Source organism: Coregonus clupeaformis, chromosome 40 (assembly GCF_020615455.1).
Source record: "Coregonus clupeaformis isolate EN_2021a chromosome 40, ASM2061545v1, whole genome shotgun sequence".
NCBI classification, from domain to species: domain Eukaryota; kingdom Metazoa; phylum Chordata; class Actinopteri; order Salmoniformes; family Salmonidae; genus Coregonus; species Coregonus clupeaformis.
In genome coordinates this window covers 23873535-23895525 of record NC_059231.1, presented here as the reverse complement: position 1 = coordinate 23895525, position 21991 = coordinate 23873535, and the positions used below count along the sequence as shown (strand labels likewise).

General features: G+C 42.7%; 1 protein-coding gene across 2 annotated transcripts in view; it reads right to left on the bottom strand.

Annotated features, from left to right (window-relative positions):
* Positions 1 to 2023: 2023 nt before the first annotated feature.
* The window catches only part of LOC121571637 (glycogen synthase kinase-3 beta), a 42393-nt gene continuing 22425 nt past the window's right edge, over positions 2024 to 21991 (bottom strand). The window contains exons 4-11 of one of the 2 annotated variants that reach the window (XM_041883216.2): positions 11062 to 11172; positions 10839 to 10969; positions 9769 to 9875; positions 9509 to 9606; positions 9153 to 9260; positions 5659 to 5845; positions 5291 to 5389; positions 2024 to 5105 (exon numbers count right to left, since the gene is read on the bottom strand). In XM_041883216.2, coding sequence (XP_041739150.1) covers positions 5038 to 5105; positions 5291 to 5389; positions 5659 to 5845; positions 9153 to 9260; positions 9509 to 9606; positions 9769 to 9875; positions 10839 to 10969; positions 11062 to 11172 — 909 coding nt within the window. In that variant the 3' untranslated portion in view covers positions 2024 to 5037. The remainder of the gene's footprint in view (positions 5106 to 5290; positions 5390 to 5658; positions 5846 to 9152; positions 9261 to 9508; positions 9607 to 9768; positions 9876 to 10838; positions 10970 to 11061; positions 11173 to 21991) is intronic. The other variant, XM_041883217.2, reaches the window with a different exon arrangement.

Here is a 21991-nt window from a genome sequence, read left to right as displayed (position 1 = left end):
GTGGCTGGGTCTTTCAGCATGACAATGATCCCAAACACACCGCCCGGGCAACGAAGGAGTGGCTTCGTAAGAAGCATTTCAAGGTCCTGGAGTGGCCTAGCCAGTCTCCAGATCTCAACCCCATAGAAAATCTTTGGAGGGAGTTGAAAGTCTGTGTTGCCCAGCGACAGCCCCAAAACATCACTGCTCTAGAGGAGATCTGCATGGAGGAATGGGCCAAAATACCAGCAACGGTGTGTGAAAACCTTGTGAAGACTTACAGAAAACGTTTGACCTGTGTCATTGCCAACAAAGGATGTCTGGCAGACATATCAGTGTGGATGTCGGATCACCACCTCAAGCTGAACCTCAGCAAGACGGAGCTGCTCTTCCTCCCGGGGAAGGACTGCCCGCTCCATGATCTCGCCATCACGGTTGACAACTCCCTTGTGTCCTCCTCCCAGAGTGCAAAGAACCTTGGCGTGACCCTGGACAACACCCTGTCGTTCTCCGCTAACATCAAAGCGGTGACCCGATCCTGCAGGTTCATGCTCTACAACATTCGCAGAGTACGACCCTACCTTACACAGAAAGCGACACAGGTCCTAATCCAGGCACTTGTCATCTCCCGTCTGGATTACTGCAACTCGCTGTTGGCTGGGCTCCCTGCCTGTGCCATTAAACCCCTACAACTTATCCAGAACGCCGCAGCCCGTCTGGTGTTCGACCTTCCCAAGTTCTCTCATGTCACCCCGCTCCACCGCACACTCAACTGGCTTCCAGTTGAGGCTCGCATCTACTACAAGACCATGGTGCTTGCCTACGGAGCTGTGAGGGGAACGGCATCTCCTTACCTTCAGGCTCTGATCAGACCCTACACCCAAACGAGGGCACTACGTTCATCCACCTCTGGCCTGCTAGCTCTCCTACCTCTACGAAAGCACAGTTCCTGCTCAGCCCAGTCAAAGCTATTTGCTGCTCTGGCACCCCAATGGTGGAACAAGCTCCCCCACGACGCCAGGACAGCGGAGTCATTGACCACCTTCCGGAGACACTTGAAACCCTACCTCTTTAAGGAATACCTGGAATAGTATAAAGTAATCCTTCTACCCCCCCCCCTCATAAAAAATGGGTTGTCCCACTGGCTATCATAAGTTCAATGCACCAATTTGTAAGTCGCTCTGGATAATAGCGTCTGCTAAATTATGTAAATGTATTCTGAAGGTTGGGTTGTGTTTTCTTGACATGAACAGTATATGCAGATGTGTTTGGCTGTGTGAGTGTTGGGTCATGGTCATAAATGTTTATCTTTCTGTGTGGTGTAATACTAGCAGACACACAGGGCTGGAGTTACACTCATGGCCAGCACTCGCCACCTTTGAACTCTGCCTTGTGACCAGCACTGCCTACCAATGACCTCCGGTGTACAATTCCTCAGGCTGTCCTTCTATTAGTGTATGGCCACACAGATTTTACTTGTCTGAAATGTACAGATTGAGACAATTTTTCAATGGAAGTCATCCGTTAGTGGATGATGGACAACCCAGATGATTATCTGTCAAAAATAACACAAGATGTCCGGAAAACAGTTGAGATGTGTACAACTTTGGACTGACAAAAATGCATTTGCGTTTTAATGTCTTTGAGGCCTTAGCTTGTTTCCAACAAGAGCGTAAGGCTATCAGAAAGCTGTTGTATGTAAAACAAATATTTGTGACTAAAAATGAATTCTATATTTAAATTGTTATATTAGCCTGAAGTGCTCTCTTGTATCTAACCCTCAAATAAACAGGAAGTTTGACTATAACAGAAGTGTAGAATGTGTGGCTGGATGAAGTGGATGGACAGTGCCCTCATGTGGTCAGTTTGTCATCATAGCCTGCTGTTCTACTGAACATACTTGGTTCTACACCAGACATCACAACAGGGCATTGCCACTGGATCAAACAGCAGAGGCTACCTGGAGTAAGGGTTAAACGGGGTAGCCAGCATTTGCAATGACACACACACAGAGCGAGAGAGAACAAACAGACAGAGGCAAATACTAGTTCATTTCCAGGCTATCCTACTCTTTATTTAATGCAAATGACAGTACCAGGGAACTATTCCTCAGGGCACGCAGGGGAAGTATTTACAGGGGTGCACATTTAGCATACCATCACAGAATAAAAACAAACATTTCAAAATGAAATAAAAATGTCAGTCACAGAGGCATTCAAGTAGTAGTAGTATTGTTATACAGGTTTTTTTGTTGTCTTTTCTTATTTTTTCTTTAAACCCAGATAGCATATTCTTCTGCCACGAGAGTGTGCGCGATGCCATAGTCGTTATATTATAGTTCACTACCCTTGCTTGTCATTTTTTTGGGTAACTGAAACTGTTTTGGTGTGATTTGACATGGTTCACTCTGGTTGAACTGGCGTTGGGGGAGAGTGGTCACAGGCCTGGTGATGGGATAGATATCAAAACGTCGATGAACGCAAATATTACAGCAAGCGGGAAGGGTGTGAGGCATGACAAACCCCTTGGGTGATACTGAATATCCCTCAGACCACGGAGGGAGGGAGGGAGGTAAAGAGAAGGGGTGTAGAGAATGAGACAGAGAGAGACAATGTACTGCATTTCCTCTGAGAATGGCTTGTCACAACATCAATATCATCAATTGGCTTAATGGCTTTGATACCAGAAGCAACATTGACTGAATACATACTGTACTCTAATGTATATGACACTGTTGACCTAAAAGGCCATCCCCATACTTAAACCCTGGATACAGCGCGCGTGTGTAAAATCTTTGTGCATCCTAGTGAAATCATAAAAAACATTGATTGAAATCAAGCACAACCTTTACTTCAAATCAGGTCAATAATCTCGAACAATATATGTATGTTTTAAAAACAGATGTCATAACCTTTACATGGGGAAAAAAAGTGGATGAAGATGACGTGTTGACACCAAGGAGAATGTGTACATACAGAGAAAGAAAAAGGCTAACGTTGATCTAACATTGGTACAACTCTGGACTGAAACGGAGATCTGAGAGGGGGGCAGCAAGTCATTCAACAGCATCTAAGAGGGATGCAAGGTTATGTTGTGGAAAGGGGTAGGAGGTGAGGGGGCAAGGCGAAGGCACTCCAAACTATAGATACACTATACATGACTAGTTATTGTTACAATAATACACTTGTTATCTACTGTACAAGTAAAGGTTGAACTATATGGCTGGATAAAGCATCATCATCATCATCATCCAACATATTGCCCTGATTATTTCTTATTTTCATTTCATTTATTTTCTCCCCTCATATCTTTGTCTTTGCTCATAAACAGTACATGGGTCTGCATATATACACATACCACGATCACAACATAAAAAACAACATACACAAGTCAGGATTTGCTGAGGAGCATATGAACTGTATATATACACATTCTGTAGTTGTGTTGTCATATTGAACCTGTGTGAATATGTCTGGGTAAGTAAGACGCTGGACTCTGAGAGCCTGTACCAGAGAGGCGGTTGTGTGGTCCAGGTGGAGAGAGATACAGAGAAAGAGAAGAACGCTAGACTAACGTTAAATTAATGTTGGACCAACATTAGATGAACATTTGACAAACACTGAGTCAGTGGTCGCAATAAGAGAGAGCCAGGAGTGACAGAGGCCTAGATTCCTGGCAGAGGCCTAGATAAGAACACTTCTTGCAATCTAGACAGAAACCATGTCTGAATTCCAAATCAAGTGCCTAGGGGGTAGAAGCTAGCGATTGATTTGGAATTTGGCACGAGTTCAAGAAAAAGTATGCATGACTTTGAAATGTCTTCATCTAAAGACAGAAAGCAGGTGTGGGGGAGACATCCCCTAGAAACTGACAGCACTACTACACAGTGACATGATCAATGGAGAGAGAGTTAAGGAATAAAACAATATGTAGTCCTGTCTACAGCCTTAACATACAAATAATGACACACAGGGAAATAGGGAAGTTACTGCTGAAAAAAAAGCTTTTCCAGCAAAAGAGATCACATCACCTTGCCTCTTCATATGTCTTTAGGCAGCAGCAAATATTGCCCCTGCTCTGTGAGCCAACAACTAACCGTTATGGATTCTGAACCATTAAAGTTTCATATACATATATCTATATATATATTTTGTACATAATGCAACGTAATATATAAACTGTGTATGTATATATATATATAAATAATACAAGCACACAGAACCAGAGACATGTCACATATATCTCACATGTCAATCTAAATGATCCCGCCCACCCCGAGCCCAGGGAATATAAAACAAAAATAAAAACAGAATAGAACTGTTTGCTAACCGTTTAAAAACAACCCCGAGCAAACCTCTGACATCATCAAAAACCTCCCTTCTGATTGGACTATCTGTGTCCACATATATCAGGACCTTCATGCATGGGATGTTTGTAAGAATGTTAAGTGTGTGTGTGTGCCTTATGCCTAATTAGCAGAAGTGTGGAGGTCAATGCATGGGTAAAAGGTGAAAGGTCACTCTAGGCACTCCTAACCTTACTCAGGCCATGCACTACAGGAGGAGGAGCCAGGGTAGCCATCCCAACCAGGGGGTCAGAGGTAAGGGGTCAGAGGGGAAGTGATGAGGGGTGGGGTGTGGAGAGGGCATGAGGAAGGGACTGATCCCTCGTGAATGTGTGTGTAGGAGGGGGGGGGGCTTCATTGTGGACAGAGAAGAGGAGGTGGTTGTGGGGTCAGCTAATTACTTTGATACATAGAATTGTCCTCATGGAAACATTAGCAGGCTAGTATTGTGTATATAGGGTACGTTTATATATGAATACTCTTATATTTCATCAGCCTCCCCCTGCCCCCCCACCACTCCTTCCTTCTAACAGACAATAAAGACATCCTCAGTGGAGTAGGTTGCAGAAATCAAACACCTAGATGGGTGACTTGGAGTTGTTGTTGTAGTTGTCATCCGTTTTAAACCCTGCCATGTCATCATGCCTCCACTGGCATCACCCCTGGCTGGGGCGATGGGGAAGGTGGTGGTTGGGGGGTTCAGAGAGGGGGGTTCAGGAGGTGGAGTTGGAGGCCGAGGCCGAGGCAGTAATGGTGGGGCTGCGATCTGTGCTGTTACCATCTGGAGAAGAGAACAGGAGAAGAGAGACATTGTTCACTAATTTACACATCCATTCATATGTTTATCAATGAGTAAACAGGTGTTTTAATAAGACATTTTCCTGAGAGAGAGCGAGAGAGACAAGAGAGAGAGAAAATAAACAGAAGATGGAGAGGGATGGAGGAATGATGACGTGTGGATCTGACCTGTGGAGGCAGAGGCGTTGGTTGGAGTGGAGGTGGCGGCCTGAGTGTGGTAGTGGGCAGGGATTAGGATGTTGGCCAGCGAGGGATTACTGGACAGCTCTGTGAGAGAGACAGGATACACCAGATTACACACACCACAGGTAAACACATCAAAACACACCTCAAGCACAGGTGACACACACAGATTACAGCAAGTAGCTTTAATACAGAGACTGACAGAGAGAGACCACATCATTATGCATAAAGGAGAAGTAACTATGTCTTTCAGTCAATTCAAACACTAAAACAAGTCTCTCTGTACTACCGATGAAACTGGGATGAAAGAGGCAAAAAGACAGACTGACAGACAGACAGACATAGTGCAGTACCCTGGGTGGTGAAGTTGAAGAGGGAGGGTTTTTCTCGACCGTTGGGCAGCTTGACATTGGGGTCCCTCAGCTCGTCGAAGAAGGAGTGTGCACACGCCTCCAGGGGGGTGAAGCGCGAGGTGGGCGTGTACTCCAGCAGCCGAGAGCACAGGGCAATGGCCTCCGGGGGCGTACGTGGCCGGAATACCTAGCAACCAATCACACGCAAGGACAAGAGTCAAGGAGCCAATCACAAAGACAAGACTGGAATCAGTTAACCAATCAATTTAAAACTAGTATCATGCACACAAAGATGTATGTTGTCATGATAGCAGGTGTGAGAGGGGTGTAAAGCCTATGGATTTCGGTTATTCATTTATCAGTGTCTGCTTATTGATATGAAATGGAAAAAGAATGTAATTACTACTTCCTATGTTACAGATATTACCTAACTTAACTGACTGAGGTCATCAGAAAGGTGAGGGTGGTACACATAAATATAGTATAAACTTAACTATTGGGGTTATTATGCTTGGATAAATTATATAAAAATAGTTTGTCCATAAATTGTCCTTTGTATTTGTCCAGTTCAAGTGTAAAGGGCCCAGCCCTTCAGCAGCAGGGTAGGAGACTCTAGATCAGCACAGAGACTGGGTGGCTAGGGGGAATACAGTACTAGAGAACAACCACAAAGTGAAGTCTGGGGAGCCGCCACGAGGACCTGCTCTACAACACTGCCTGCTTATTATAGAAAAAAGGGGTTATCCAATGCTGGAGCAGTGGGCAGGGCCTTGGGCCCTGTTCAAATAATGTGACAATGTCCACTTTCCTATCTCCCTTCCTTGAGGTTATCACTGACATGACCAGGGCCCGTTTTCCCGATAGCAATGGAACTTAGGCCTACGAGTATTTTAATGATCCATCTTTCCTACAACGGACAAAGATGTAACATGCGTTTCCCAAAACACCACGCAGAGAGAACGGTCGCTAAGTGCATTGCTGGAGCATGTGTCGATACTGTAGGATCGAAAGAAAGGGAGCGCTGCTCTCGGATCAGCTTTCTCCATTCAAATCATTCCTTAACATTATAATTATTTCACAATACTGACGACGATTCAGTCCCTAGAGAGATATTACCACCTACGGCTGCAAATTGAAGACAGCTTATTCTAATGCTAACACAATAAAAATGCACCAAATCGGCACATCATTGCGCACCTTAGGCTACATATCATGAAATATATTAAGACAAATTACAGACAGTAGCTTACAAGTAGCAATCAATTGATTGAGCATTAAATGTACTGTATTTCAATATGATTGAAATAGGCCTATAGCCTACTGTTTATATTTTAATGCAGTCATCTCAGTTTTAATTTCTTTTCATACAGTTGAAGTCGGAAGTTTACATACACCTTAGCCAAATACATTTAAACTCAGTTTTTCACAATTCCTGACATTTAATCCTAGTAAAAATGCCCTGTCTTAGGTCAGTTAGGATCACCACTTTATTTTAAGAATGTGAAATGTCAGAATAATAGTAGAGAGAATTGTTTATTTAAGCTTTTATTTCTTTCATCACATTCCCAGTGGGTCAGAAGTTTACATACACTCAATTAGTATTTGGTAGCATTGCCTTTAAATTGTTTAACTTGGGTCAAACATTTCGGGTAGCCTTCCACAAGCTTCCCACAATAAATTGGGTGAATTTTGGCCCATTCCTCCTGACAGAGCTGGTGTAACTGAGTCAGGTTTGTAGGCCTCCTTGCTGGCACACACTTTTTCAGTTCTGCCCACACATTTTCTATAGGATTGAGGTCAGGGCTTTGTGATGGCCACTCCAATACCTTGACTTTGTTGTCCTTAAGCCATGTTGCCACAACTTTGGAAGTATGCTTGGGGTCATTGTCCATTTGGAAGACCCATTTGCGACCAAGCTTTAACTTCCTGACTGATGTCTTGAGATGTTGCTTCAAAGTATCCACATAATTTTCCTTCCTCATGATGCCATCTATTTTGTGAAGTGCACCAGTCCCTCCTGCAGCAAAGCACCCCCACAGCAGTATGAAAAAATAAATAAGATGTATGCACTAACTGTAAGTCACTCTGGATAAGAGCGTCTGCTAAATGATGATTTTTATGGCGATTTTGGAGAAGTGGCTTCTTCCTTGCTGAGCAGCCTTTCAGGTTATGTTGATATAGGACTAGTTTTACTGTGGATATAGATACTTTGTACCTGTTTCCTCCAGCATCTTCACAAGGTCCTTTGCTGTTGTTCTGGGATTGATTTGCAGTATGTTCATCTCTAGGAGACAGAACGCGTCTCCTTCCTGAGCGGTATGATGGCTGCGTGGTCCCATGGTGTTTATACTTGCGTACTATTGTTTGTACAGATGAACGTGGTACCTTCAGGCGTTTGGAAATTGCTCCCAAGGATGAACCAGACTTGTGGAGGTCTACAATGTTTTTTCTGACGTCTTGGCTTATTTATTTTGATTTTCCCATGATGTCAAGCAAAGAGGCACTGAGTTTGAAGGTAGGCCTTGAAATACATCCACAGGTACACCTCCAATTGACTCAAATGATGTCAATTATTTTCTGGAATTTTCCAAGCTGTTTGAAGGCACAGTCAACTTCTGATCCACTGGAATTGTGATACAGTGAATTATAAGTGAAATTATCTGTCTGTAAACAATTGTTGGAAAAATTACTTGTGTCATGCACAAAGTAGATGTCCTAACCGACTTGCCAAAACTATAGTTTGTTAACAAGAAATTTTTGGAGTGGTTGAAAAACGTGTTTTAATGACTCCAACCTAAGTGTATGTAAACTTCCGACTTCAACTGTACTTTGCTTGTTTGTATCAATTGCAAAGACATTGGACAACTTCGTACTTGTAATCAACTTTGTTCTGAAGTTATCGGCGGTCACAGAGAGACGATAAACCATGTGATTCTACATTTAGTGAAGATCTTCTGTATATAAAGTGACATGGGAGGGGGAAAAAAGCATCTAACAACGCACTTAGCTGTTCTACGAGTGGTCTGAGGCAGGCGTTAGATTACGAGCGTTTTCAAGAGCAATGTTAATAACGATGGTTTTGGGAAACGGCTCTGAGATTTAACCATGATTCTACGAAGGTTCTAACGATGAAATTAGCCTTAAGATGCTTTTGGGAAACCAGGCCCTGATGACATCTTCATGTGCCCTTGCAGATTAGAAAGAACCTGATGGCTGTAAGCAATATGGTAGAAACCCCAGCTAGCCTACCAGTAGGCTAGTGGGGCTAGATGGAGCTGTTACCATATTGCTTACACCTATCAAATCCTTACAGATCTAGGTGGGGCCCATCATGAAGTTCCTTGGTGAAAGGGGCTAGGTGTTGATTTTCATAATTGGGCGATACAGATCAAATGGGATGGCAGAGATGAATGCCTGGCAGGCTGGCGAGGTGAGCACAGAAAGATGATACTAGGGGAGGGGTGGATTGTGGAGTAGTAAAAGAGTTCCTGTACCTGTTGACTCACCTTTGTCCATGCGTGTGCCTTAATCTGGGGGAACTTGAACTCAGTGTAGTTGGGGTTCATCTCTCGGATCTGCTCTCGTGTAGGGGTCCCCAGAACCTACAGCACAGAGACAGGAGAGGAAAAGAGGGTGAGGGGGAGACGGGAGGAAGAGACAAGGGAGGGAGAGAAGATGACAGACAGAGGATAGAGCATGAGCCGTGAAGAGAGGAACAATTGAGAACAACCAAGAGAGAGAGAGAGGGAGGGAGGGAGAGAGAGAGAGAGAGAGAGAGAGACAACTTTCATCTGATGAAATAGAGAGAATTGGGTGGCAGACACTAGAACTGACAGGCAGGTATCAGTACCTTGATGATCTCCACCAGCTGATCCACTCCACTGTCGCCGGGAAAGATTGGTTGCCCTAGCAACAGCTCTGCTAGCACACAACCAGCTGACCACACATCTGTAGAGGGGGCGGAGCAAAAACAGGAAGATGTCGTGATTAGTATACCTGCTCTAGAGGTGTAATTTGACTTTAAACAGGGTTAACATTTAGCAGTTAGCCTATCCATGCTAGGGTGTATATGAATTTAAATGGGGGTTTAGCAGTTAGCTGTTAGCCTACCTATGCTGGAGGTGTAGTCGGTGGCACCAAATATAAGCTCGGGGGCTCTGTAGTAGCGAGAGCAGATGTAGGACACGTTGGGCTCTCCGCGTACCAGTTGCTTAGCACTGGAGACACAACATCAGCACAACACACTGTCAGTCACACACAATTCATCATCGTCATCACCATAGTCATCACCATGTTCACTGTCCTCGTCAATATCATCACCATGTTCACCGTCCTCGTCATCAGTCATATAATCATCAATATCATCACCATGTTCACCGTCCTCGTCATCAGTCATATCATCATCAATATCATCACCATCTTCACTGTCCTCGAAACAATATCATCACCATGTCCACCGTCCTCGTCATCATTCATATAATCATCAATATCATCACCATGTTCACCGTCCTCGTCATCATTCATATCATCACCATCTTCACCGTCCTCGTCATCAGTCATATCATCATCAATATCATCACCATCTTCACTGTCCTCGTCAATATCATCACCATTTTCACCGTCCTCGTCATCATTCATATCATCATCAATATCATCACCATGTTCACCGTCCTCGTCATCATTCATATCATCACCATGTTCACCGTCCTCGTCATCATTCATATCATCACCATCTTCACCGTCCTCGTCATATCATCAATATCATCACCATCTTCACTGTCCTCGTCAATATTATCACCATGTTCACCGTCCTCGTCATCATTCATATCATCACCATCTTCACCGTCCTCGTCATCAGTCATATCATCATCAATATCATCACCATGTTCACCGTCCTCTTCATCATTCATATCATCATCACCATGTTCACCGTCCTCGTCATCATTCATATCATCATCACCATGTTCACCGTCCTCGTCATCAGTCATATCATCATCAATATCATCACCATGTTCACCGTCCTCTTCATCATTCATATCATCATCACCATGTTCACCGTCCTCGTCATCATTCACATCATCATCAATATCATAGTCATTTTCATTTTCATCATCATCATCATCATCATCAAAGCAAAGCAAATGAGTAACTGCAGATTCTTTCACATAGTTTAAACTGACCTGCCGAAGTCACAGAGTTTGAGCACGGCCGTCTCGGGGTCCAGCAGCAGGTTCTGGGGTTTGATGTCCCGATGGCAGATCCCAAACGAGTGGATATAGGCCAGACTCCTGAACAACTGGTACATATATAACTACAACACACACACAGGAGGACATGCATACATTAGAAATGGAGAGCAGAGGATGAGGACACACATGATGGAAACACAATGCACACACACACCTTGACATAGACCATGGGCAGGGTCTGTTTGGCTCGGCTGTAGTGTCTGGCCACTCTGTAGACTGTCTCAGGAACATAGTCCAGTACCAGGTTCAGATACACCTCATCCTTCTGTTACACAGAAAGAGAAAGAGAGAGAGGGGGGGTGTTAGGCAACACACACGCACAATGTAACTATTGTTTGACTATCAGTGACACATGACAGACAGACAGACAGACAGACAGACAGACAGACAGACAGACATGAGATGAGATGAGGCCGTTCCTCATCTCTGAGCTCAGACTTGATCCATTATGCCCCTGAAGGTGCCCAAAGAAGGACGGAGCGAAGCGGCAGGTCTATGAGTGTTCCATCTGTTAGCAGAGATAGTCAGCAACTAACCCGAGGAGACAGATTGTAGCGTGAGAAGCTAGCTGGCTGTTCATGTGAGCTAGTGTTATCATGGAGTCTGAAGAGACTGGCAGTCTGACACAATTCTGTCCACTAGAATAGACCCGTCTGGACTGACCCTTTTCTCTTTCTCACGCATAGCATAGATACACACACACACAGTCGCACACACACACACACACACACACACACACACACACACACACACACACACACACACACACACCCCGCCCAAGACATGGAATCCAGTCTGACAAGACATGTTTTTTACAGGTTAAGGTGATGGTGCTCACACCTCTTCCACATTGCATGCGTGCCACGGACGTTCTCACCATAAAACCAGGACAGTGAATCATTCTAATAAGTTTGGTTTTAATCTAATTTAATGAAAAACAAGCAATCTTTTTTTTTCAACAACAATAAATACATGTAAAATGTAATGATATCATAAAATCTGCAAAATAAAAAAAGACATGAGGCATTGCTGTTGAACCAGCCTTCGTTATAGTAGGCCTGGTGTAAGAGTAGCCTACAGGGGGCTTGGGTTTTAAAAATATGAAACGGAAAACAAACAATTGTTACAGGAAAATAACTTCTAAATACCAGGTTCACCAAGGTTCTCATCTCTCATTTCATGATGGGCATGGACAGATGTAACCTACATCATGGAGGAGGGTTTATGCACGTCCAAAGCATGGCTAATATAATGTAGGCCTACCTACAATACATAGATAAAAGGGGGAACATCAGCTCACTGTTTTGATCCTCTCAAACTTGATATTTTAATACAGCTTTGGTGATTAAGAATTATTTCCAAGCGGTCTCACGAGCCAAACATTTCATCGGCGGTCTTGACTAGCCTACTTGATTAAATTGGGCAGGTCAAAAGAAAAACTGCCTTCATTGAGGAGGGGAGGCTATGCTTGGTTTTTTATAAAATAACGCAAAATGGGGAAAAAACATTAGTGTTTTATGAAGTCTACAGGCACCAAAAGCACATATTTTCCCATGCGCATATGGGCAGTGTGCGTCACGGCTGGACAGGCTGCATTTCCACTGTCAAAATTCATGCCATAACCAACTGTGTTACCGCTAAAATCTGCTTTTGGTTGGTCTTAAATATCCCTACCAGTGCTGCCTGAAATTAGCACATTGGATCATGTTTTTATGGACACTGTTGGGTTCTATTTTTCTCATAATTTGATCTGTATGTGATGAATAGCTTGGAAGGAATGCATTAATGAGGAGCATAGGTTTGAACTGATATGGATTGTTTCACATAGCAGGCTGTGATTCATGTGGGGAACGTTAGGGGCTAGGATGAGATATGACTTGTATTTCTCACAGATACGAACACTCTCTCTTTGTTGTCTGTGAAACCGTCCTTGAACATGGGTACATGGAGTACAGTGGAATGGTGTCTTTTGGGTGCTGACTCCACAGGTTATAATGATAGCAACTTATGCCTGGCAACAGTGTGCAACAAATGGAGTGCCGAGGAGTTGGGACCAACCCCTGCGCCAACGGATTGGCTGAACCACACTCAGTCCTTTGCTCTGGTTGACCAACAGAAGAGGTGGAGGCTTTCTGTCAGAGTATTTGAGAAAGAACCTGTAAACAATAGTAGTTCTCTGAGTGCCCTGCGTGGTATTTCAGTGGACCCGTATATGTATATACGAACCTTCATACTTATCATACATACATTTTGCATATAATAAATTAAGCTTGGATTGAAGATCTCTTGATTCTTATTCCAATACCAGATTTGAATTACGCAATTTCTAACAATTGGTGACCTCCGACTGTGATCTGGTAGCGGAACTTCACTTCGCTGGAATTCATCCAGCCTATTGGACAATCGCTGTCTTCGAACCGTGTGTTTCACAAATTGCCAGGGCTTCTAAAAAGGTAAGCAAAACACCTATTGTAATATAACTAAAGTTTTGCACATTGGCTTTATCCAAATTAATTTTGTGAAACACCTGTTTGATGTAAGTGAACCCTATTGTACTATAAATAATTTCTAACAATTGGTGACCTCCGACTGTGATCTGGTAGCGGAACTTCACTTCGCTGGAATTCATCCAGCCTATTGGACAATCGCTGTCTTCGAACCGTGTGTTTCACAAATTGCCCGGGCTTCTAAAAAGGTAAGCAAAACACCTATTGTAATATAACTAAAGTTTTGCACATTGGCTTTATCCAAATTAATTTTGTGAAACACCTGTTTGATGTAAGTGAACCCTATTGTACTATAAATAACGATTACAGTATACTATTTCGATTTCATAATATACTATGCAAATGTTTGATAAATGTGAGGGTTAAAAGCCATGGTATATTGAGTATTGTTCCACAGAAGAGCGGTTCTGGGAAAATACTGAAATCCCCAGACTAGGTACCACCAGGGGTGGGCTGGGGATATAGGGAATTATTGGATAAAAGTGTGTACGCTATTTGTCATTATATTCCATAAAAAGCTATTGTCATTGTATCAGTCTAGGCTGAATATAATTGGGAACATAGACTAATGAATCTATTGTCATTGTATCAGTCTGGGCTGGATATAATTGGGAACATAGTCTGGATATAGTTAGGATCATAGGACAGCACTCGAGTGTGTACGCTATTTGTCACTTTATTCTATAAAAATCTATTGTCATTGTATCGGTCTGGGATGGATATAATTGGGAACATAGTTTGAATATAGTTGGGATCATAGGACAGCACTCCTAAAAACTTAGAAGACAGTATAAATCGCCATTTGTCGTTGTACTTAGGTATTGGCCGGGACAACTGGGAACATGGGTAGATACTGCAAATTAGTAGAGTATAAACTTATTGTCTTTGCACCAATAGGGTGCAAATGGGAACATAAGTGAGATACTGCAAATTAGGAGAGAGTATAAACTTATTGTCTTTGCACCAATAGGGTACAAATGGGAACATAAGTGAGATACTGCAAATTAGGAGAGAGTATAAACTTATTGTCTTTGAACCAATAGGGTACAAATGGGAACATAAGTGAGATACTGCAAATTAGTAGAGAGTATAAACTTATTGTCTTTGCACCAATAGGGTGTAAATGAGAACATAAGAAATAGAGTAGGTTAAACGAAAGGGGTAAGGGCGTGGCAACGTACCTATTGTTGGTACTTTAAAAGTTAGACGGTGCGAGTGTTATCGTATGCATGAGAGTGTGAATGATAAACCTGTATACCTTGATAGAAAACTAATTGGGAATCAAAGACGTCTGTGCCTGTCCAAACGGTATAATTTGGGGATAACTGTTGGGTTTGTGGTTGCTTTAACCATATAACCCGTTAATAACAATTAGGAACATAAAGCTAAAGTGATGAATGACTAGTGTGACTGAACTGAAACGTTTGAGCTGATATGATTGAACTGTGGCGTTTGGTGTTAGACATAGCATAATACTGGTTTTAGGTGCTTGGGTTGAGGCTTTTTTGTTGATTATTTGATGTAGCGTTTGATGTTTGACCCTGCAAAATACTGGTTAAACAATTAGACTGAAATAATTCGGTTTATCGTTGAAATATAAATATGCACCAACTTTAACTAATTAGGTGGGAATGATTTGTTTTAAATAAATAGACTAAAGTACTTTAAATAACGGCAGAATATTTGGAACACTAAAACGAAAAACAGCTCTTCAAAAAGAGCCTGCTCCCACCGAAAGCTGAAGAGAGAGTTGCGAGGGGAGGGGCTGGAGAGAGCGAAAGTGTGGCTTTTGGAGCCAGAAAAGACTGGGAGTTGGCTGGGAACACCACGGGGTGATTATTTGAGAGGTGCAAGTGGGTTTCTGACGAGAGATGTTCTAAACTTGCTCACTCGAACGTAGACGTGCGTCATGGGTGAGAAAGTAGAGAATATTTACATTTGCATTTTTGGTAATTTGGCAGACGCTCTTGTCCAGAGCAATTTACAGGAGCGATTGGGGTTGAGTGCCTTGCTCGAGGGCACATCGGCAGATTTTTCGCCTGGTCGGCTCGGGGATTGGAACCGGCGACCTCTCGGTTGTTGGCGCGGCGCTATTGATCACTAAGCTGCCTGCCGCCCCATATGAGTTTAAGGTTGTGGCGTTGTTTGATCATGTGATAAGGTTTAATTGCTAATCGGACCATAACTAATGTGGTTATGGAAGTAATGTATAGGTAGGGGAGAGCCAATAGGGGGCTCCATTGAACTATTATGGTTTATTTGGCATTTCGGTGGCATGAGGCGAAGTCAACGGCTGGTGTGGGTGGTGACCGGATGCTACTGAGTATTTAGTTTGGTAATGTTGAATGGACTATTTGTAGCGTGTTTTGGGGTTAAATAGAAAAACGAACTTATTCAATAGGGAATGGGTGAAGGGAGAGAGAGTTTTTTGCTGAGGTGAAAGCTACTGCGATTTTCATTTGGTGACGTCACTTGCTCTATGAACTGGGAGTAGTTACTTTGAGAGCATCGCAGATGGTGTGGAGTGACTGGCGATGTCCCTGGTTCGAACACAGGTAGGGACAGTAGACAAAGCTTTCGCAGTGGGGCTATATACCTAGATTACTATGTGGATTGAGAAATGTGAAAGGTTGAATTAGATAGCTTAAATATAAGTATTCTAGAAAAGTCTATGAAAATATGTTATAAGGTTACCATGCGCTCTCCCCGAAGGAGCAAGGGGAGGGTGAGAGACAGTACAGTTCAGATGGTAGGAACATCATTAAATGTATGCTAATCAACGATAGCAAGTATTTGTTTTATTAATTAGGGCATAATCAGAGAGAACAGTTAAATAAATTGAATAGCGCCAGCCTGTGGTGGGTTATGGATTTGTTACATAAACTTATATTTTAAACTAAAGTGATGGAATAGGCTACAATTATAACATTATCAGAAAAAAGACACAATTTAATGTGAAATAGTTATTATAATTATTATCATTGATCCAGTAATGATATAAGGATAGTAGAGGAAGGCAGGGGATTTAATCTCATTTAGGGAAGTTATATTAGGAAGAAAATACCATTAAATGAGGGAACATTTGATGTAACCGTGATTGTATTGGCTAAAAACTCAAATATGACATTTACAGGGGGGACAGGAACAATAGAAGGGGAGACAGATTTTCCTAGGGGGTTGAACAAATAATTGATAATGGATCATTTGAGATGAGATCACATGTAGCAGAGTTAGGGTAATCAATTAAATAATCATTGTATACTCGAGGAATTTTGAGTGGTTTTATAGATTAGTTATGAGGAATTAGATTGATACAAACAATTTTTGATGGGTTAAGACTGGGGATAACCAGGAGAAAGAGATTAGCTCATCTCGTTGGAATGTTGCCAAGGGGGAGCAGTAGTGAAGTTAGGCAGTATTTAGGTCATAAAGGTGAGCTACCAAATTAAGGCCTGGATATTTGTGGTTGTTTTTCAAATTGGGTTTTTCAAACAAAAAACAACACACCTAGTATGATGCTTATAAAGCCTTGTTGTTTCAATTTTGGGGGGTTTCAGCAAGTCAAGGGTGATAGGTCTTAGAGGAGCACACAGTGAATTTTATGGAGTTTTTTAGCTTTTGGCTGAGTTTGGGGTATATATGATTTCTTATGAGAATTAATGTCATGAGGACTTAATGAACACTTGGGATAACTAACATTTATGAAATATTTAGAATAATGGTAATGTTTAGTATACTATGGGATTAAACAGTTCGTTAAATGATTTCAATTGCCTCTGAACTCTGTTTTAACATTCTGGTGTTATTTTAATCATCCACACTAGTAAATTCTAAAGGCATGAGAGGAGGACTTTAAGATAGTTTATTTTACTAAATTGAGGGTAATTTGTAATACTGTGCAAATTGTGAAGAAGATTATAATTTGGTAATAATATATTTAATTTGAACCATAAAATAACAGAAGAGAGAGTGGAGGAATGGCAATTGGATAATGAATTACCAATATTACCAAAGTGATTGTTTAGGTAGGTGGTAATATTGACACATGGCCAAATCATGTGTCAAAAAGGGGGATGGTTGGATTAAATATTAAATATATACGAAGGAGAGGACAAAATACTTTAAAAAAAACAACATGTATGATAGTTTATTAACCACACCTGTATGTCAGAGGTTTTGTGCCCCACAGGTGAACTAAAGGAGAAGGTGACCCACTCTATCTAACCAGGAGACTGAAGCAGGCCTGGCGGGAAGGGACCTACCAAGTACTGCCTTTGCCAGCAGAATAGCTGAGAGATCCATCTGGGTGCATGTCACTCACTGCAAAAAGGTAAACCCAGCTACACCTGACGAACAAACACAGAGTTAGGAGAAAGAACCGATCACCACTAGGGCTCGGGGGTTGGCTCCTTAACGAAGATTCCCTTACCCTGTCTGATCATCCCTGTGTGAGTTCGATAGAAGGTGAAGCAATGGGTTGGCCTCTGGCGTCTGACATGTTCTCAGGGCGAGGGTGGGGATTCACAGGTCTCCCGACGGTAGGTAGCTGTCTGATTGTGGGGGCCATATTCCTAACACACACGGACCCTCCTGTTTCAGCCAGAAGTGGTAGTAAACCTAACACAAGTTGAAAAGGCATAGGAGACAGCTAGACGTAGGGAAAGGGGAAATACTAGGGACTTTAGGGAAGGACATCACCAATCTCCATACACAGTTTAGGGATAGGTGTAGTATTGTGAAAGTAGGGAATTATCAGAAATGGCAGTGGGACCCATATAAGGGTAGGTACTGTCTGAAAGTCGGAATTATGCTAAAACAGATTACAGACCTGACAAGTAAGATATCTTCTTCAACTGGGGCACCCTATAGAGTAAACCTCTCTGAGGGAGGTAGTCAGACAGTGCAAACTATAGACCTGAAGGAAGTAGTACAGATGGAGACGGAGTAAATAGATTTTTACCTGTGGTTGGAATGGGTTCAGTATACGGTCTAAAGAGGACTGTTATGCCTGTAGGACAGCCAAACCAAGGTTAACAACTACTCCGTTCCCCTTGACAGGCTTTGACTCTCTGTCAGGTTTATCCTCCATGCAAGCCACCTGGGAATGTGGTGAAAGAGTCTTATGGTAACTTGCACTATCTGTTTCCCCCGATAACAAAGTCACCCTGACCTGGGTTGCCTCAGTTTGAAGTCACAGGGGATTCTTATTGTTTTTCTAGGACTAATAAGATAGGATACAGGGTAGGGCATCTTAGCTCCTGCTCCCACACAGAGAATGTCACAACTAAAAGAGACCATGACTAATCTCTCCTCTTTGTTGCAGCCAGAGGATTTTAGGAGCCAAAACCAGGCCTGTGCTGACATCTGATGGTTGTGTGGTGATAACTGATTGTGAACTCACCTACATACGCAAACAATCAAACGTGTCAGAGACTGGTGAGTTGTCACGTAGAAAGTAGGACCTCCTCCCGGGATCCTTTGATGAAAGGATATATATATTGATGGGATAGGAGTACCTCGAGGGGTTCCAGAACAATTCAAAGCTAGGAATCAGATCGCAGCTGGGTTTGAATCAAGTATTTTCTGGTGGTCAACAATTAATAAAAATGTAGATTGGATAAATTATATTTACTATAACCAGCAAAAGATTTATAAACCACACTCGTGATGCAATAAAGGGATTAGCTGAGCAGACAGCGTCAACTAGCTTAATGACATGGCAGAATAGAATAGCTTTAGATATGCTTTTGGCTGAGCGGGACGGGGTTTGTGTTCTGTTTGGATATATGTGCTGTACTTTCATCTCCAACAACACAGCACCGGACGGGTCCGTGACCAAAGCGCTTCAGTGACCATCACCACGCTGGCGAACGAACTGGCTGAGAACTCTGGTATTGATAGCTCCATAAACGGTTGGTTTGATAACATATTTGGTAAATGGAAAACTATTGTTGTAACTATTCTGGGTGAAGTTATAGCTTCTATGGGTATACTTGTTCTTTGTGGATGTTGTCTTATTTCCTGTGTCTGAGGGTTGGTGAGAAAAGGAGATGGAGAAGGTGGTTTCCAAACAGATGGTGAGATACGGCCCAATCCCGGACTCCGACCTAAGGAATGAAGGATATGACCTACCAGGCTTGGTGGAGTGACACCCTAGAGGGTGTCTAAAGGGGGCCAAAATTTACTTCCCTGTTGGTGTTTTATGTTTTAATAATCGTATGTTTTGTGTTCTATTAATCCTGTGTTTTATGTTTTATTAATCAAGTTAACCATTGTGAATGTTTGTCTTTCCTTATGTGAAGGTTTGAAGTGCCTGCGTGACTTGTAGCCAACCGTTTGCAAGTTGGGTGTAGATGGAAGGACTGAAGGCCTTTTATTATCAAATTGTCTATTAATAAAAGTGTTTATTTTTGTTTGTATTGTATTTTAATGAGTGACACCCTAGAGGGCGTCAAAAGGGGGATTGTTGGGTTCTATTTTTCTCATAATTTGATCTGTATGTGATGAATAGCTTGGAAGGAATGCATTAATGAGGAGCATAGGTTTGAACTGATATGGATTGTTTCACATAGCAGGCTGTGATTCATGTGAGGAACGTTAGGGGCTAGGATGAGATAAGACTTGTATTTCTCACAGATACGAACACTCTCTCTTTGTTGTCTGTGAAACCGTCCTTGAACATGGGTACATGGAGTACAGTGGAATGGTGTCTTTTGGGTGCTGACTCCACAGGTTATAATGATAGCAACTTATGCCTGGCAACAGTGTGCAACAAATGGAGTGCCGAGGAGTTGGGACCAACCCCTGCGCCAACGGATTGGCTGAACCACACTCAGTCCTTTGCTCTGGTTGGCCAACAGAAGAGGTGGAGGCTTTCTGTCAGAGTATTTGAGAAAGAACCTGTAAACAATAGTAGTTCTCTGAGTGCCCTGCGTGGTATTTCAGTGAACCCGTATATACGAAACTTCATACTTATCATACATACATTTTGCATATAAGAAATTAAGCTTGGATTGAAGATCTCTTGATTCTTATTCCAATACCAGATTTGAATTACGCAATTTCTAACAACACACCTCCCATCTGAGCACAAGCTTGCTGATATTAGACAGGTAAATTGCCGAACCTGGCGTTATGGCTGGAAAATGCCATTGCGCCAGTTTTTACATGTGTGTTTGAGCCCTTGAACTCTGTTTGAGGTGTGTTGTGTACGTGAGTTAAGAGTGAACCAGAGCAGTGTTCAATCAGTCTAGACTCCAGACCTTGCATAACTCCACATAACCCTAACACTACTGCTAACTGCGCTACTGCTAACAGCTAATGCTACTGCTGCTACTAACACTACTGCTACTAATACTCCTATTACAGCTAGCACTACTGCTGCTATTAATACTACTGCTGATACAAACACTACTGCTGCTACTAACACTACTTCAGCTACTAATACTACTGCTAAAGCTAGCACTACTGCTGCTATTAATATTACTGCTGCTACTAACACTACTGCTGCTATTAATACTATTGCTACAGCTAGCGCTACTGCTGCTACTAATACTACTGCTAACAGCTAACGCTACTGCTACTACTAATACTACTGCCGCTACTAATACTACTGCTAACAGCTAACGCTACTGCTGCTACTAACACTATTGCTACTGCTAACACTATTGCGGCAGGTAGCTTAGTGGGTAAGAGCGTTGTGCCAGTAACCGAAAGGTCGCTGGTTCTAATCCCCGAGCCGACTAGGTGAAAAATCTGTCGATGTGCCCTTGAGCAAGGCACTTAACCCTAATTGCTCATGTAAGTCGCTCTGGATAAGAGCGTCTGCTAAATGACTAATTATTTATTTATTTTACTGCTAGCGCTACTGCTAACACTGTTGCTCCTGCTAACACTACTGCTAAAAGCTCTAACACTACTGTTAACAGCTAACACAGATACTACTAACAGCTAACACTACTGTTAGTCTGCTACTGTTGGCTCTACACAACACTAGACATGAACCATCTGACCAGGACCCATCTTTCGACCTGACCTGACTTGTCTGCAGAGCTGTAATCCCCATACTAATCACCCTATGCCAGCTATCCACAATTAGAACGGAGAGAAATAAGGGGGTAGGAGGAAATGAGAGGAGGAGGTGGAGAGGAGAGAAAGAGGAGAAGAGTGAGGCTCACGAGAGGCCCTCTAGCACCTGGTGTTACCTAAAATTAGCAGGTGGCCTTTAGTCAGGCAACCCCCCTGCTCCGTGCACTCTCCCTAATCCTCACGCATGGGCACCCCAACCCCAGTCCAGACTAGGTTTCCTAGGTGGGAGGATCCATTACTGCATTATCATGGACCTGATGCTGTGCGTGCTGCATACGTGCACTCTGACAGATTGGACACATGAGTGTGGTCAATATTTGTCAGTGCTCTCCCTATCAGCATGTGAATGACAGCTTCTACGAACTCAACCATTCATGGGTTATGCATACTCAGAGAGGGAATACTCAGACGGAACAGGACATTCAGACAGGCAGCCATACGGACGGACAGACAGCGATAAGGACAGACAGACATACAGACAGAGAGAAT